This window comes from Strix aluco, chromosome 16 (assembly GCF_031877795.1).
Source record: "Strix aluco isolate bStrAlu1 chromosome 16, bStrAlu1.hap1, whole genome shotgun sequence".
In the NCBI taxonomy this organism is placed as follows: Eukaryota; Metazoa; Chordata; class Aves; order Strigiformes; family Strigidae; genus Strix; species Strix aluco.
The window spans coordinates 1,332,620-1,352,039 of NC_133946.1; the positions used below are offsets into that span (position 1 = coordinate 1,332,620).

The 19,420-nt window shown below is 39.2% G+C and overlaps 1 protein-coding gene across 6 annotated transcripts in view; it reads right to left on the minus strand.

Annotated features, from left to right (window-relative positions):
• Nucleotides 1-19,420, minus strand: part of GALNT18 (polypeptide N-acetylgalactosaminyltransferase 18) — a 298,611-nt gene that overhangs the window by 181,216 nt on the left and 97,975 nt on the right. For all 6 annotated transcript variants that reach the window (XM_074842459.1, XM_074842456.1, XM_074842457.1 and 3 more), the window contains exons 2-3: nt 10,214-10,406; nt 1,465-1,631 (exon numbers count right to left, since the gene is read on the minus strand). In XM_074842459.1, the coding sequence (XP_074698560.1) occupies nt 1,465-1,631; nt 10,214-10,406 (360 nt within the window). The remainder of the gene's footprint in view (nt 1-1,464; nt 1,632-10,213; nt 10,407-19,420) is intronic.

Sequence of the window (19,420 nt, forward strand, 5' to 3'; positions counted from 1 at the left end):
AAGACAGTGAAACCAAAGGTTACCTTCCTCTCAATTTCTGTCCTCCTGTCTGGGCCCAGGACCCTAAGGATTTAAGGCACTGGAGGGTTAGAAAGGCAAGCCAGAATAAAAGGCACAGCCAACCATAAAAATATGATACTGTACAGTACTAATACTGGTACTAAAAAAAATGTGGCTGAACAGGTCTTCCTGAAAGATTAAGTGGTCCCTGTGATTTCATTCCTATTTCAGGTAAGAAATTATGAAAAAGAATAATTTTGACTAGCCCATAGAGCATAGTGAAAAGCGTATTTGTTAGCGAGCTCATCACAGTGATGACAGGCTCTGAGAAACACTGATGTTTCTGACACTGTTCTGCAATGTGCCCACTGGAAAACTACCTGTAAATTATAGGAAATCAGACTCAAACTCCAGAAACCACTTTTTTCAGCCAGATTATTTTTCTTTTTCCATGGCTGCATTGTGACCAGTTCCTCCATGTCCACAGGCCTCAGGCCCTGCAGCACCCACAGCCATTCAGATTCACTGAGCTCCTGGCATCACATTAACCTGTTTGAAAGATCCAGGAATGAATTTCTACAAACACATTCCAGAGCCCAAGTCCACCAGTAAAAGTTGTTTTCCCATTTATTTTTTTTTTTCATATCAAACTTCCGTGTACTGCATGAGGGAGTGGGCAAAAATTAAGGCCAGCAAGTGTGCATCAGTAAAACAACATGTCAAACGACAGAACTACATGCTGAAGCAAATCAAAAGTCTACCTCAGTTCACGAGCTGTTTCTGAATCATGTGTATGCGTGTGCACACATTGATTTTTATTTTCTTTTACTTTGCCCATAGTTTACTGTTTCATGTGATCTTTCATTTACTTCATCACATTGCTACATCATAAATTGTGCCATAAACTAAGAGAAGCTACTCATAAATCCTACACGCCGATTTACCCACACTGTTCCATGAATAGGTGTTTCAAGAAAAGCTTGGTCAGCCTTAGGTAACTCTAAACATGGTATTATTCACTACAACAGGAATTAGATTTGACATAAGCCTACAGCAAGTTGGTGGGTTTTGTGTGCACTTTAAGAGAGTCAGGATTTTACTTTTTCCTTCATTGATAGTCAGCAGAAGAGGAGATGAAGCGCATAGCCTCGGGTGGGGAACTTATTTACTTGTTTCCTAATATGTTTCTTTTCTGTACAAATCTGAGATACGTTTATGATCAGCAGCAAGTCACAGGATCTAGCTACAGGGATCACGTAATAGCTATAACGATGGCAAGGATAAGAAACATCGTTTGTTCAGCATTTTTCTTCAACAGGATAAATTCAGATTCTCCTTGTATTTTAGGAGTTCAGAATTAAGCCCCCCAGCAGAGTAAAATTTTTCTTTAAGTTCAGCATCCTGTGCTTTTTAAAATTTCATCACTAAGTCTACCAGAAAATAGGAAGAACCAAAACCTCTTACCATTATTACTGTTATCATCAACTAAAATAATCTCTTTGAGCAGATGAGCAGGAGTCCGGTCAATGGCTGAATGAATGGAGCGCAGAATAACTGAGAGAGCTTCATTAACAAATATGAATACAATGCTGACCTCAGGAAGCCTGTCAGGAAATGTAAGGTTTCTGCACCTGAAGGGGGAAAAAAAAAACAAAACAAAACAGTAAACTGTTGGAAATCACAATGTCAATACAAACTGTTTCAGAGAAATCTATATTCAGCCATAAGAATAAGAGAGCTTTTGTAGGCACAGATCAGAAGGTCCCCATACCTGTTCAGAGCACACACAGGTAAGAACCAGATGAAATACTATCTAAAAAAAGGAATCCCTGAAAGCAATTCAAATTTGTGTTGAAAGCCCTTTTACCAATTTATATCTTCTCAACTGTCAGCAAAATGTTTGTTTTTTTAATAAAGCTGTAAGTTAATTAAGTAAAAGTAACTACTTTTCTCTGAAATCATTCATTAAAGAAAGGTCATCTTCTGTGCTGAACAATCTCTTACAGCACTCCCTAAAAACACTGCTTAGATGACTGAGTAGGTGAAGCAGACAAAAACTGACTTGGGCTCAGCACTGTCAGTTCTGAGGTGTCAGTTCTTTGGCAAATGTGAATTTTAGGTGCCATCAGGGTTAGGTGGCATCTGAAAATAGGATTTTCAAGGTGTATATTTCAGGCTCAAAGTGTCTGAGATGCCCCTGTACTTATGATCACACTAGAATTTTTAAATACTAACCCTCACAGTTTTCCAGAAGATGCTAAGACCATTACAGATCCAGCTCCTTGAAGAACAGACCTGTTTGTGGCACATGGTGTGTGTGCATGTGCATGCCATTGTGCATTGACAAAAAAATTCCATATTCAATCTGGATACTATTACTTTGTAGATGTCATCTATTATACACAAGTAAGATGTAAAAATTTGCGTGGGCATAATGAGAAATTACTAACAAAATTCAAGTCTCCTGCACACCTTTATAAAGCTAGCACATTTCTGTTTGATGTAATAATTGAAATTTCATGTAAGTTTTGAAAATTGGGCTTCAAACAGACTATGAACTCATTAATGGGCTTAAATATACTTAAATAATTTTCAGTATTAGCCTGTAAAGAACCTACAAAGCCTGTTATTTTAGTGATTCACTTGCAGACAAAATGCACACAGACATTAAATAGTCCAGCAAACAAAGCTACAGCCAATCTATCCTTTAGCTCTCCAGCTTAGGCATGGTAGTATTTGTTATCCTCGGCCATACCAATGTACAAAGATGATAAAAATGAAACTCTAGCAAAAATAGTAAGATATGTCATGTATCAGATAAAGACTAACACAGCGATTTTGGAAAATATTTTAAATGGCAATGAAAATACACTGAAAATAGTTCAAAGAAGTTGCTTCCTTAAAAACTGTGTTTCTTCCTCCTTTGTTAATTAAGCTAAGGTTGAGATATACGTAAAATATACTTTTGTAAGAAATTAGTGACAAACTATATTCCAAAAATGTTCCAGATAACAAAACTGGCCCCCAAAACACTGCTGCCCTACCATAAATCCATGCATAAACTGAAACGTTCAAACAACATTTCTGCTTCTGACACGTCTTCCCTTCATTTAAAGGAAATTATTTGTATTGTCTTTCTTACCTGCATTAACTTACATCTTTTCAAATTAGATCACACTTGACAGGATTTCCCATTGTCTGGCACCTCGTGCAAGACAAGAGAGAAGTGTTTAATGCTGTGAATGTCATTTGACTCCCTTTTTGCTCCACCATACATTAGAAGATAACTACACATGATACAGGAGAACAGAACTAGGCTCTTGTGTCTAATTTCTTTAGTCTTTTCAACTGGATTCTTTTTCAATGAGGGTACACAAACAAGAAATAGCTACAGAGAACAGATGCATGTATATGTGTATACAACATATGCTGAAGGGGGAAAAAGAAAACAAATTGTATGGATCAAAATCTTAGATCCGTTAAGCCCTAAGAACTGAACGGTTGCGAAGCAACCAGCAACATACAAGTTTCTATGACAGCTCTGCCTCGGACAAGACCCCTAACCTGCCCCTCTGCAAACTGAGGCTCTTGCTAAAAAAACCAAATCCACAAAGTATAGAGCATGTTTCAGTAATATGACTGATTTTTAAATATAAATTTTAAGTATTATTTAGAATTACAAAAGCAAGTATCATCCCAACGTAGCTAAAAAATTACCTCTAGCAACCTACTCCACTAAATTACATTGGGCTAATAACACTAAAGTAACAGTTGTCATAGTTACCAGAAATTTAGAGAAACTCCTGGTGTTCTATTTCAAGCACAACTCTGGTAAATGGAGGACAGCATACATTATGAATCTTCTTTCAAATATTTGTCCACAAGAAAATTATATTCCTCCAGAGTACATTCATTGTAATAAGACAATTTAGCCAGTCACATTAAAATTAGTTTAGCATAACTATGCAGTAAGAACAACAGAGAAAGAATCATTTCCTGTATTAATAACTTCTCTGAGACCTTCTACAAATACATATATAAATTATGAAAAACAACTATTTTCTGCAATTTTTGATAACCTTAAACCAAGACTTACATGGGTATCGCAGCCAACAACAGAACACATTTTTTGTTTTAATCACTAAATTACATCATTCACTCCACATTTTTCTTTAAAATACAGGATGCAATAAAGCATATTACTAAAAAATTTGGGGTTAAGGTATTGTTTTAAGAACACATGTGGGAGGAAGCTTTAGTTCCAAGAGAATAAGAATTTCTCAGAATTTCTCAGAAGCACAAGCAGTATTGTACTTCCTTCAAGATCTGGTAACTTTTTGTCATTAGCCAAAATGGCAAAGGAAAGTTCAAGACATATGGGAGGAAAAATGGCATAAATGAAATAAATAGGAATAAAACTCTTGCAAAAGAACCGAGTCTTGTAAGAATTCCAGCTCAAATATTTCTGTTTATAATTTCATTTTATGATTGTTCTTCATTTTTCATTTTGCTATTATCAGTATTTTAGGTGTTAACTGAACTATCCTAATAAGGCTGGCATTAAACAATATATAAAAAGGGCTTTTTTCCTGATCTCTGAGGATTACAATCTATTATTACAGAACTACAGCCAGCAAGACAGTACTTCTGCTGCAAATCTAGAAATCTCTGTGGTCATCATCTTCTATTACAAGGGAGCAAAGACAGGCATACAATCATGTGAGGAATTCAAACATAGGGTTACCATATAACTATAAGCAAACATGGCTAAAAATTTTTTTCTCCTGACATCAACCCCCCAAAAAACCCCAAAAATTTGTAATAAGGAAAGATTAAATAACAGGCAGGGAACTTGATAAATATGCAGATAAGTTCCAAGATTGTAACACAAGAGTGATTAGCTCTTGGCCTCCTAAGGGTCTTACAGCATAGATTTAATTGTAACAGATTGATTCCCCACTCCTTTTAATAAAAGCTATTCATGTCGATAAAATTATGCAATAAAGGTCCATTTTCTTCTTGGTACTTAAAACCAAGACCTCTCTCTGAATAAAGCAATAAAAACACTAAGCTGACTGTTGATGATCTCAATAAAACTAATTTTTGGATGAACACGAGAAGAATTCTGTATAGCTATTTGGCCAAAAATTGTTAGCCTCTCACAGTATTATGCCATGTATTTGAGTATGTTTTAGTGTAAATGTATGCCAAGTGAAAGAACATTCTCATGTTATGACACATTAATAAGAGACTGAGAGAGAGCAAACGAGAGAGAGCGCACACAGATTACTGCATCGCATCTTCTTTCAGTTAAAGGAGACAATAGTAGGGAAGATCAAAACCAACAAGCGTACATCACTATTAACTTAGGTTATTATAGCAACTTGGAGACTGCAGCTGAATGGATATCACTGCTAGTGATATTAAATACTTCTAGAGCAGCCATTTGAGGAGATACATTCAGACAGGACAAACTGAAGCGCAGATGAGAATCACAAAGGGTGGCCACTCGGGCAGTACATGACACTACTATGAGTCAGTTTGAAGGCAGGCAACAGTGAGCCAAGAAAAAGAAGAATCAAAGGTAGAGAAATGAGTAAAAGAGAGCAGGAAATATGACAGAAATAAACACTAGGTATTCATTAAGAATGCTGAATAATTCGGTAATTTTAGGACTTCTGTCCAAAACAATACAATAGGTAAAGTACCAGACTTTGTGATCTTTTTAAAGGATTCCTTTGAAACATCATATACAACATGCAATATTTATGCTATCTTTCACGATTAGAAACAAAAGAACTGGTTAGAAGTGAACATGGAGCCGTACCTGTAACTAACATGAGCCCAGCAAAACAGGTCTGCAGGAGCTGGTTCTTGGGGAGAAACATAGCTAACATGCAAATGCCCAGCCTGAACCTCACAATTTGGGATCATGATTTTCTTACATCAGTTTTAATAAAGGAAAATCTACAGGTTTATAGAAGTCTGACATCTTGCACACTACATCCAGGACTGCATATATCACCATAACACTGATGGATATTTTGGACTGATGTACATACATACACAGCTATTCTCCTAAAACACGTCACTCTCCTCAACCAGTCAATGCTTAATTTTTCTCCCCTGTAGTTATATTTGCATTCAGTGGACATCGCACCTGCTCTATTTGTGCCCAATTTATCACAAACCTAATTCTGTTGCTCTTCAAGGCTTCTACCATTGTTCCTTCCCAAATTGAGCTTCAAAGTAATACAATTTGCAACTGGTGAACTGTTTGAAATAAGTACTTAAAAAATGGCCAAAGCCTTTCTCAGCACAGGAAACAGGACATCTCCCCTGCACTTGTCTAGACACCAAACAGCACTGACTCAGCTAGCAAAAGGGAAAACCTGATGCAAGCCAAATGCTATACTATACTATTTAGCAATCTCTAAAGAAGAAAAAACATCTGAGCTTTAAATGTTTCTTTTCTCCCTCCACCCTCCCTGCCTTTGCTTCTTTATACAAATATTGGTTTTACGAACGCAACAGAAGTTTGGCTGACTGAAATTAAACTGACTGACAAAGTTGCTTTATGCCGACTGGTCAGCTCCTTCACATCGTACAGGCTATGGAGGAGCAGAACTCTGCAGAATAGCTCCTCTGCTGGGGTCCTGCTGCACACCTCTTTTTCCACTACCTCTCACTCTCTCATCACATTAAGCAAAGAAGAATGTTATCTCTCTTTCCCACATGTGCTTTGGCACACTGGATCACACAACAAAAATTTACAAGCCAATGAAGTCAAATCCTAAGTGCATCCACTTGAAAGGAGTTTTGGTACACAGCTTTAGGATCCCTAAACAACCGAACATTTAATAATGTATTTCTATGTGAGCTTGTTCAACATTTCACTAACCACAAGCTTTGTGGGTACTGCCTGCCCTACTTAAATGAGCACAACAAAATTGTAACTAACACAGCTGGGGCAACATTGCCTTCCTCAATGCTTCCAGGCTCATTAGAGCTAGTAGTTATTTGTTAGTCTGTGATGTAGATACGTTATGGGCTAACAGATGCACATAAGGGTGGTAAACAACAGAGCACCCGATTTCAACAGCAGAAAATAAATGGAGGCCTTGGGAGACACTGTATAAGCAATACTCCACAATACTGCTTGTACTATCTACTAAATACTGCAAATATGAAGCCTACTTCAGATGTCACGATTACTTCAGGAGGCTGGGATAACCAGGGGAGTTATTTCTTACAATCTGTATTATAACAGCTTATTTTGGACTGTGCTGGGGACTTTACTGTGCTAGCACAAATATTCAGTGAAAAGTAATCAAATTCTGAATGTTTTCTCACAGGACATGAGGTTCATGGCTATACAGAGGGTTAGAAACCACTCTGCAGTACCTGAAACACAAGACGGTCCCACTGCAAGGTGCAACAACTGCCACAGCCTGACCCAATTGCAATCTGCTGGATGTTTCCATTCGATGGTCATTTTTTTCCAGAAAAGCCAGAGTTCAGAGGCTTGGGCAGAGTGCACTGCACTAACTACTAAATGTGGTCTCCTACCTTTGCATGCCACCCACACTGGAGGACTGGGCTAGGTTGAATATTTGCCCTCTCCTCCACATGTGTTGTGTCTCAGCAATCTCCATCTGTCCTCTGGTTTTCTCATGGCATTAAATGTTGATGATATCAACCCTAGGAAATCCTCTATGCTATAATACAGGGTTATTACATATGTGGAGTGGCCTTTCTCACAGCAGAACCTTGCAAAGAAATACTGAGTACCCCTGCTAAGTTATTTTGATGGGAGTTCTCAGAGCACTGCAGGCAGAAAAAAGGTCAAGGCTGAGTCATACCAGTATGATATAAAAGGGCCTACTAACACCACACACTCTTGACAGGTAACTTAATTCTCCCAGTCTTAACTGGGGCCAACCGTATATGAATTACATTAGACTTCAGTTATACATATTTCTGTTGTCCTTCCAACTTCCTATACTTCATATGATAGGTTATGAACACAGACGATAGACCACAACCGAGCCCAGACATACCTCTGTGAACTCCATTCCTTTAGCTACCTGCCCACAAGCCTTTGCTGGGATTCCAAAGCCACACTGACTCTTGCAGAACCACTGCTAAATCCAGGCTAACGAGCTTGATTAGACCTAGGCTAACTCTGTCCAGAGTGGTACCTGTGCCATAACTGCGCTTTCCTGTGTTTCTAGTCAGAACAGGAATACCACAACTGACTAACGTTCAGCAAAGTTGGTTAACTCGGTCTCCATGCCACTTGCTGTGTGCTCTCTTCAGACTAAGCTATCCTTGGCCTTCATGCTATGCTGCCTGAGCCTAGTAACTGCCCATGGATAATTTAAATACATCTATATAGACTGGAAATGACTAATGCAATTGGCTTTAAAAACAGGTGCTACAAATCCTAAAAATTGATTATTATAGTGAAAAATATACTCCTGCAGGGTAGGGTTTTTTTCCACAATACCCATGCATGTGCTCTCACACAAATGAGAATTTGCATATCAGGACTGGGAATTCTTTTTTTTCAGCAACATGACTTTCAGAATACCCTGTAGCCCTATACTCCACAGGGTGCCATAGATACAGCAAACAGTTTACATACTACCTGACAACATGCTTAATTTCCCTCAGTATCAGAATTTACTACATTTCAGTGTCAGATTACCTGCTTGGTGCTGAACAATAATAAAGGGTGGGGGGAAAAAAATTAAAAAAAAAAAAAATCTTCCTGAGCTACCATTACTAGGCCATTATTTCGTATGCATGCATCTATAAACATATTGTAATGTCTAGTAAGTTTCTGGTAGAAAGTTAATTAAGGATCAAAAATTTCACAGAAATTAGGATCATGATTCGTTTCTAACTGGAGTTTCTTTTAACATCCCAACCTTAATTTATTTCTTTCAGCTATAGTAACATTCATTTTCTCCGTCTTTTCAATTTTTAAAACCCATAGTTATAAAAAATTTAGATTTAAATCATTCAAGAAAGTAATTTCAAAAGAGATATAACAACAGAAACATTTCTGTCATTGATGTCTTGTTAGTGAAAGAAGATTTATTCTTCCTCTAAATTAGTTCACAATTTTAAAAAGAAGAGACTCTCCCTGCAGACAGTGCTAAACCGATTTAACCAAAATATAAATATAATTGCATGGACTTTGATTTCCTTAAAGTCATTATTTCAGCAAATCTACAACATAAATATTTCTAAAATGTAATATATAATAATATATAGCATAGATATATTTAAAACTGCCAAAGTGATGCCTGAGATGGCGTTCATATGTTTTCATTAATATCAGACAACTTAATGTGTGGCAAAATGCACTTGCTTATGGCTTTAGTTATTAAAACATTTGGTTAAAATAAGTGAATAAGATCATATGTTCAATTCAGTAAGTACCCATCATGTTTAAGGATTTTTTTTTAATGAGCTACAAAAAAGCAGTTTTCTCTCCACCCATTTCCCTATCCCCAGAGCTACTGTTTGTTCAAAGGATCAGATGTATCACTAAGGCTGAAAGTAAGTTGAGCATTAACTGTCTCTGTGAATGGTCCTAGCAGAACAGGCCTCAAATGCACTGAAGGGAAGGCTGTTCCCTACATTGGTCCTGTCCATCTCACCAAGCCACTGTGGAATAACAGTGGATGTTTCTACCCTGCTTGACAAGCATGCTCCCTAGCAGAGAGCAGCCCTGTGAAGGAAGCTCCATGGGCTTTCAGCTGGTACACGCTGCTTGACTAAATGGTGTATTTCACCTGCTTACTTATCTTTACCAAACAGTTCTTGGCTTTCAAAAAGAACAGTTCTTATTAGTCAGATCTTGTAATAAAACTGAAACTTAACATAAAAAGGTTATTCTTTTAGCAATAAAACAGTTGCTATCTAATGTAAATTGTGGGCAAGATTAAGGTTCCAAAGAATCTTGAGGAACTTTTAATGGATACTTAGTGGGATTTTAACAGGAGTTAATTTGGGTACTCCAGTGTTTCAGAAGACATTTCAAACTTCCAACCTTCATGTATTTGACAGAATTACTCATTCTGGCCACCATATGTAACCTACCTTCTACGTGATCACACAACATAACACTTCCAGATGAAAAAGAGCCAACAAGACACTACAATTCAGAACCTACAACGCTAAGCTGAACTACAGCACTCACCCATTAGGCCTAAGGTCAGGCAAGGGCCTGTCCAGTGGCAAGCGATCGCTCAGGTAAGCATTGTAGCCGTAATACTGGAATTGTTTAAGTGCGATACGTCTGTTTTCTGGACTGAGATCCTGGCCCCAGTGAGCAAAGAGAGATGAGTCAGTGAATGCTTCAGCAGGATTTTCTTCCGGTTTCGGTGGAGCTTCTACAAAAGACAAAAAGAAACAATTTTAGACTTTCATTCCAACAGGCTCTAGGATACGTTACTTTAAAAGCATAACATTAGAGAGAATACCACATAGAATCGCACGTGCTGCTGGCTTACAGCTGCCTGTAAATCTTCACGTAACACACCCTTCACATATCTCTTGTGGCAGTCTAACTATTAGCACCTAAGGCTCAAAATTCAATATTCAAAATACAGTTAGTTAAAACCAATTTTTTTTCATGACAATCAGTCTAAAGGGTGGGACTGAAAATCTGTATTAATTAAATTTCAAAAGGATTCTTATCAGACAACAATAATGTTATTTTGGTTTTGTACACAAAGATGAACTATTTAATTTCAGCCTGAATGATCTTTCTAGAAAAAGATTAAAGTTTTGAAGGGGAAAAACAAAGACAAAGGAAGAGAAGAGACAGTCTGTACAGAACACACAAAATGGCTGCCGAAGCCTGTGTGTAAAATAAGTTCTTTGAAACTAGAGACTCAACAGAGAGAAAAAATTCACTGCACTTGGCATCCATTCAAAACCAGTTTCAGTCACACAATAATTTTATAGTCCAGTTTACTAATCCAGCCTATTTGAATTTTCAGTCCATATTTAGGTATGCACAATGATGCTGCTGGAATGGTCACTTTGTAATATTTGTGTCATTATAAAATGCTTTTATTCCACACAGCCACATCTCTGGCTGCTATAACAAATATAGAAGATGGGTAATGATATACCTAGAACTTAATTTAAGAATTGCTCCAGCACAATGAAATCACAGCATTTGCTCTCAATATTTAGTCGCTCAGGATGTCTGTTCCAGGTGACTTGTAAGGCTCTCTGTAACAGCACTGTCTGACCCCTCCAACCAGCCCTTCAGTCCTTATGCAGTTGACCACACAATCTAACCCAAAGAACCCTTTGTCTCTGTAAACACTTTATGACATACAGTACACTAATAAAGAAAGATCAAATGCCTTACTTGACCTGAATAAACTAGAGCCTCACAAAGAAAAAATGTCTTCATTTTCTGGAGGTTCTAATTATTTATGAACAGTCTCCATAGCCATTAACAACTAACTGACTAAATAAAAACTCTGATCCCTGAAGAGCTGTACTCACAAACCATAACTGTTTGGTCACACAGAGACTTATTAAAATAAAAGCAAATCATTGGAAAGTCTTCTACTTGTCCAATAGGCAGAAACTTCAACTTTGTCCGAAGTCCTCCTCAGGACCCACAGTGTCACATACAGACCTGACAGCTGGCTTAAAGTTAGCTGCATAGAAACACCTAAAGACCGCAGTTTATATACTAGCAGTATATACCACCAGAATCCTGACTCCCAAAGAATGCCAGGAAGCATTCTTTGATCGCTTACTAAACAGATCCCAAAATGCAAAAACATAAAGTGAGAAGATTAAGTTGAGTCATTCAGGATGTTTTCCTTTTTGCCCTGACAATACTGACAGGAAACTAATGACACTTGCTTCCCTGCATTATTTTCCATCCTCTATTGATACATAACGTTTCTCTACTTGTCAAAGTACTGCCTCCCTGCCTGAATCCTGGAATCGGCTCCAGTTCGACAAAGATGAAAGACAGGCTAAACTCTCAGTCAAATGAGGAAACTACTCTGACAGGCCCTCCTACCACACAGATAAATGTGATAGAGTGGGGCTTCTCAGTTCACATACAACTCTGCAATGGAAATTAGGGAAGTTTGATAAATTCAGATCATTTTAGAAGGTCTTGAGAAAGGCAGAATAGTTTTTAAATACCAGGCCAAAAATCACAGCAACAAGGAAAGTCACAAGTATCTCTGTTGTTTGACAACTATGTGATCTCCACAAAACCAACCTGAATTTACACAAAGAATCTCCAACTATCTTCACATCATAAGAGATATTTAGATCAGGTATGCTTCTGATCCTGGCCAGCAGAAATTAACGTTGTTCGGCACTTTTCAAGAACATTCATGCTAATTGAGAAAACTATATAAGTATTTGTTCAAGCTGTTGTGTGTTTCATTAACCTGGATTTCTCCAAATCAGGCACGCTTTCCCTGAAGATTTTATCTTTTAGATTTATTATTACACTTATGGCAGAAGACGGTAGGATCCACCCACATGCAAACAGCACACCAGTGAAGGAAGACATCTGAATAAAAGTAAGACTCACTGCAAGAATAGTGCATGCATATGCATTTGTAACTATGGCAGTTCCAAGGATAATTTTCCATGGATGAAGAGCCATCCCAGAAACAACTGCCTTCACAGAATCACACTCACTCAGGCACCTATTGAATTTTATCTAACAATTCTGTGGGTGAGAGTATTTTCTAAGTGAGCCATGAATCCTGTGCTGGTTTCTGATTGAAAAAACGCTCAGTAATCCAAGTTGTATCTGCAAGACTAAGACTCTCCACCAATGGATACCTGTGAATTTAGTTTACAAGCTCAAATAAACCACTTGCCAAACACAGCCATTTTTTGTAAACTAAGCAAACATGTTATTTCAATACGTTATTCTACAGGAAAAAAGCATTAATAACTTTCTATTACAATTCCAATCAATGGATTTAAGCATGCACGTCTGATGACATAGCTTTTCTTCCCTTTATTTGGCTGAAAACACTTGGGGGGAAATGACTTTATTCAACCAGTCTCTCACAAGAAATAAAAACAATTATTATAAGACTATCAGCTGTCTTTTGACTTGTCAACAAGCGTATCTGATGCTTTAGTCTCTGTGAACAGATCTTGGCCTGGAGTCTCCCAGCCAGTTCTTCTTCTTACCACTTGCTTCTACTATCACAGAATGATCATGGGAAGCTAAGGCTCAAAGGTGAGCCAGTAAGCAGTATTGCCTGAAGCAATACAAAGGTAGGCACATTTATCTCCTCAGTTATTACTAAAAAGAAAAGATCAGTTCCATTTTTCCTGTGGGAAGAAAGCTTACCATCCATAGCACACTGATGCAAATGTTAACATGGGGTCTTCTCTACATTAACTTTTCACACCATGCGAAAAGCAGCACTGTACACAGATAGGAGCCTGGTATTAACTCCTGGCATACTGACACTTTGCCATTAAGTCAATTGGTACCAGAGATAAATCACAGAGATGTCAGCTGGCTGTATACCTGGGCTGAGGAAGTCTCCTTCCAGACGTCTGGCTGTTCATGGCATCGGCATGGGGTTGGTCACACAGTGCTTACCTGAGTCAAAAAACCTCACAGCTTGTTTTCCAAAAGCATCTGTGTGTCTTTAGCACATACTTTCTGGATCATGTTTACCAGTTATGCAGTTAATCTTAATATAAAATCTATTTCTCACTGACCAGCCTCCAAGACAGAAATTCACTCTCCTCTTTCTATTGTTCATTATATAGAATAAGTCGGAGACACCAAATCAGAAGGCACTGCTGAAATCCAGGTCGTACATGACATGAAACCAATTCTCTCCTAGTAATAAAAGATATTTTTAGTAGTAACTGAAGCTCGAATGATCTTGTATGAACACTGCCCTTGTAATTACAACACACACACACAAGATTCAATAGCTTTTTCTAGTGTATTGAGTACACATAACAAGGTTTGGGTAGCAGAGAGACTGCAGGAGTGGCCTGTGGGAGGAGGTCAGGTCAGGTGCTGCCCTGTGCCAGACATAGCCACTTCCCCAACAGACTCACTGCTGGCCAAAGATGCACCCATCAGTGAAACTGGTGGTACTTCTGTGAAAAAATATTTAAGAAAGGGCCAAAAATGATGAGGAAGAGGGAACAAGAATACAAGGGAGCAGAAAAAAGAACAACAGAGGAAACAAGGAAATGAGAGAAGACCAATCATCAGGAGAGTAGTAGGTGCCCCATGTTGTCATTTCCTAATACCCACGTTAGTAAATAAATGTTTGTGTTAATTAGTAATAAATTAAAAAATTGCTTTCTTCAGAGGTTGTAAAACCAAACAGCAAACAGACAATAAAATGTCTATCCCTTATTATTAGTAAGGAACTGCAGAGAAGCAATGTCTTAGAAGCAACAAGAAAAGACAAGACAGTCCCTATCCCATCAGAAGTTATGTATTTACTTTTACTGATCTCAACTGCTGTAGTGTATGAGTGTATCCCTTTCCTTCCTCTCCCTTCATTTGCTATCTATTTATAACCTACACTTTGCTAGTTTTTATCAATACACATTTGTCTCTGCCAGTTTTCATAAGGCAACTCACAACAACTGGTACTCAAAGAACACCACAATAAAAAAACCTGATCAGACAGTAAGGATTCACGAAAGATTTTCTTGATTACCAACAAGCATATTTATAGCATCATTTGAGAACAGCTAATAATGGCACAGGAATCATTCTGCCCACCATGAAAACGCAATTGTTTCCAGAGTAGTACAGGACAACCACTTAATTTACAACGACATTCTTAAAGTTGTAAAAGGAAGGAAATGAAGACTGTTGTATCCAGCTGCAATTGTAGTAGCCTTCAAGTATCTTGGCAAAATATAATTATTTAATTACCATATACATAATGTAATTATTTAATTACATGGGGATATCTTCTACCCATCTCTGTTTCAGAATCACAAATAGTACCTCTAACAGCACTGATGCATCAACTATGTAAAGGTTTAGCAGTGACCTTCCTTGAAAGACTGCCTTCAGTTTTGTCACGAGTATAATTTTATGTTGCATCAACATATTTCTTGCATACCTGCTATGCAAGTACTGATCCTGCCCACTCATACCTCCTTATCAAGATTTAAGAAAGACCATGAAAACATGTGTGGCTCCTTCAAGTTTCTGATGGCCTTAAGTAATAAGTTTGTGAACCCATGTAGTAACATTAACAGCTGGCACTTAGCAGATAAAAAGGGTAAGGAATATTGCCATATTTAATCTAATTTCAGTGGTAGCTAAGGCACAATGATACTAAAGCATCTATAGCTATAAGGAATAACTTTTAAAGCAATTTAGGCTCTAAATCTATACTGTGGCACTGTAGCTGTTTGTATTCTATCATGATCCATCTGTGGAAGCCTTTAATCCCCAAAATAAATCAGTTGTCCTCTCTTTCAAGATGCACCTGCAGTTAACATCTACTTGGTTTACAGAAGAGGATATAAACACAGCCCTGAACAGCAAGAGTTCAGCAGTTCTCAACTCAGTACGCTGCATGTGTCTTATCCTCCTCTGATGCTTAATATGGACCATCAACTGCTGCATGCAATACACTTTTTTCCTTTTATTTTCCTAAACTGTACATTGCATAATTTTTACCCAATTTATGACTGATGCTAAACTGACTCTGTTGTGATGTTTTCCATTATTTCTTATGTCTATCTCTCCTTGAAATTTCACCATATAAGAACAGCCTCCTTAGCTGTCATTAACCACTCCTACAAAGCGTACCATGTCTTGGGTTTGCGTGGCAAGGTTTTGGTAGTGGGGGGGGCGGGTCCTACAGGGGTGGCTTCTGTGAGAAGCTGCTAGAAGCTTCCCCCATGTCCAACAGAGCCAACACCAGCCGGCTCCAAGATGGACCCACCACTGGCCAAGGCCGAGCCCATCAGCGATGGTGGTAGTGCCTCTGGGATAATGTATTGAAGAAAGGGGGAAAGACCTGCTGCACAACAGCAATTGCAGCTGGGAGAGAGGAGTGAAAATATGTGAGAGCAACTCTGCAGCCACCAAGGTGAGTGAGGCAGGAGGAGGAGGAGGTGCTCCAGGGCCGGAGCAGAGATTCCCCTGCAGCCCCTGGTGCAGCCCCTGGTGAGGCAGCTGTGCCCTGCACCCAGGGAGGCCCACGGGGGAGCAGAGACCCACCTGCAGCCCGTGGGGGACCCCACGCCAGAGCAGGGGGATGTGCCCGAAGGAGGCGGTGACCCTGTGGGAAGCCCACGCTGAGCAGGCTCCTGGCAGGAGCTGTGGCCCCGTGGAGAGAGGAGCCCATGCTGGAGCAGATTCTTGGCAGGACTTGTGACCCCGCGGGGGACCCACGCTGGAGCAGCCTGTGCCTGAAGGGCTGCACCCGTGGGAGGGACCCACGCTGGAGCAGGAGAAGAGCGTGAGGAGGAAGGAGTGGCAGAGACAACGTGTGATGAACTGACCACAACCCCCATTCCCGATCCCCCTGTGCTGCTGGAGGGGAGGAGGTATTTCTCATGATCCTACTCTGATTTGATTGGTAATAAACTAAACTAATTTCCCCAAGTTGAGTCTGTTTTGCCTGTGCTGGTAATTGCTGAGTGATCTCTCCCTGTCCTTATCTCGATCCATGAGCCTTTCATTGTATTTTCTCTCCCCTGTCCAGCTGAGGAGGGAGAGTGATAGAGCAGCTTTGGTGGGCACCTGGCCTACAGCTGGAGTCAACCCACCACATACCACAAGGCCCCGAAGTAAGGAACCCAGATCAAAATACGCAACAGAAAACGGCAACAGAAAGGCCCATTCCTAATGACAAATGGGAGAGTCTGGTAACATAGTTACACTACGGTAACTAAATGAATAGGGTTCTGCCTTATGGACTAGTAAATTTTGTAAAAAGCTCACGTGCATATTGCATACCTCAGAAACTCCCTTCAGAGCAACACTGCTCAGAATGACAGGAATAAAATAGTGAGCTTCAACAGAAAAGCACACTGACATCATTAACTATCTCCATATAAACCTTTCAAGCTCATTAAGAAACAGTTTCTTCAGCTTCATGAAGATTTCAACACCTCTTCCTAAGAAAGGTTACCATGAACATGTTTACAATTAAGAGAAAGGATCAAGCCATAAAAACCTGCAAAAATAGTTGCAGAGACAGAATCAGACATGTTGTTAGTTGTGACCAGTCCATAGGATTTGTTTTGGTTCTACCCTCATTTGACTGCAGGCCTACTCACAAGAGCAGTAGTGGTTCATATCAAAGCTTTACCATTGTTAAAATGCCTTCCATGGCATCAGAAGTGCTTTACAAAATCTGCAGTGTAACCATATACGCTGATTTCAGTAAGTGCCAGGAACAAGAAGTGATAAACAGTAAATCAGCAAGAATACCCTATCTGCAAAAATACCCCTATGTCAGCTAAAGACATGCAGAAGGCATCAATAATTGAGCAAAACTACACACACTCAGGTGTAACAGGTAGATCACAAAAGAAAAAGGAGTTAGAAATGATGCCAGGTTGCAGGCAGAAAGTCTTTCATCATATACGCTTCTGAACTCTCTGGTGTTTGACACTGACTTAGCAGCCTAGAAAGCAAGGAGCATGCAATGATTAAAGAGGTAACGCAGCAACCATGCCTTACTTTACAATGTGGACTCATGATGCGAATCTAAGTAGACTATCATTAGAGACAAAATAAACCTCAGTTCTCTTTGATGTTCAGCAGCTAGATTTTTGGGAAGTCAAAACAATCTAGTAAATACTTTTATGAAAGAGTACCATAGTTTGAAGAAACTGACTTTCTCACACAACCTCAGCAGCCTTCAGGTTCTTGAGACAATCACGAAGCAGCTCACAGCAACTTTGTCTGTTAGACTGTCTCTGCTGGTACTTTGGGAATTGTTTCATTATTTTAAGTACCAACTTTTTCATAGGCCTAATGGCCTCAGACTCTGGTTCCCAGCACTCAGAAAATCTACATTCGATTTCCTGCAGGCGATAGCATTACGGCTTTCTGTGGAAGGAAGGATCCTTTTATCCTTTTCCTCTCTACATGTGCCCTTCATCTGTTCACCAATCTATACCCTCTATACCCTCTCGCCAAAGGCTATTCTACGCAACAGGTAAAAATCCAAGACTTGCATTGGGTCATAGAGCCCTGATATAGTTTTTATAAATGTGAAAACTTCACCTAAGTTTTGCCACGCAGTAAGATACACAGAGGAAGATCCCACTTTCAAAGTCTATTGTAATTAATGCAAACACATTATCAGCATCCTTAATAATTACAGTCCGACAATTCCTGTCTTGGAAGGCTGATCCCATGCAGGACACTGCTATAAATCCTCTACCATATGAATGAACCGCTGAAATGAAAACATTACCTCCCTGTTTGTACAGCATGTTGCCAAAGCATTCTCCCCTGTAGTCATACTACCTAGATTTGCCCATTCACTGTTCACTAGGCAGGACTGTGGGGAACTATTTATCAAATACACACTCATAAAGGGATTAAGTTAACTGTGCCACACATTCTCAGTAATGTACTGATTTGTCATTTCCCTTCAAGGACTTATCAGAAATATCAGGGTATATTAGATATTTGGTGATAGAAAGATCCATGAGATCTTTGAATTCAAATCAAGAAATTCATATTATCCAGTATTTTCGGATCTGAAATATCAGAATGACTTAATATATTGCAAGAGACTGAAAAAGGGATGCTAACATGTACTTACTGAGAGCCAATGACAGCAATTCAAGTTCTTACACAAGCAAATGGACAGCCTGGGTACGGTAAGTCTGGTTTTCAAGTAATGCAGGTGTAAGTCATTGCAGTGATGATCCAATTCATGAAAATGTCAGAAGGCAGCTCACTTCTGCTAAAGGGTCACATAAGACTCAGCTTCACTTTGCTCAGGATCAAGGCACTTGCAAATATAAGAGATCCAGATGCTTCTCCCAAGGAGGAGATCTAGGGGAAGCCACTGGTCCCAGAAGGCTGCAGGTCACTGGTACAGAATAAATATTGCAAGACCTCCTACCTACCTGGGCTATGTGTCCTGAACTTCATTTTATCTGATGGTTCACTTGTGGAGACACCTGGCTGCAAACATAGGCAGCTTTCGGGTTTTAACAACTGGATGTTTGTCTCATTTGTACAAAACTCTGCCTGTTCTACATAATAGATATGTGAGTATGTTCACCCAAAAAGGGCAGATGTTCGTGTAGAGACGTTGGACATTTCCTGCCTTGGCAGGCTTTGATAACCTAACAGTTCCTAAAAAGTCATTGCACAGAAGTTACCTTACACGTTTGAAGACAACTCTCAAAATGTGCT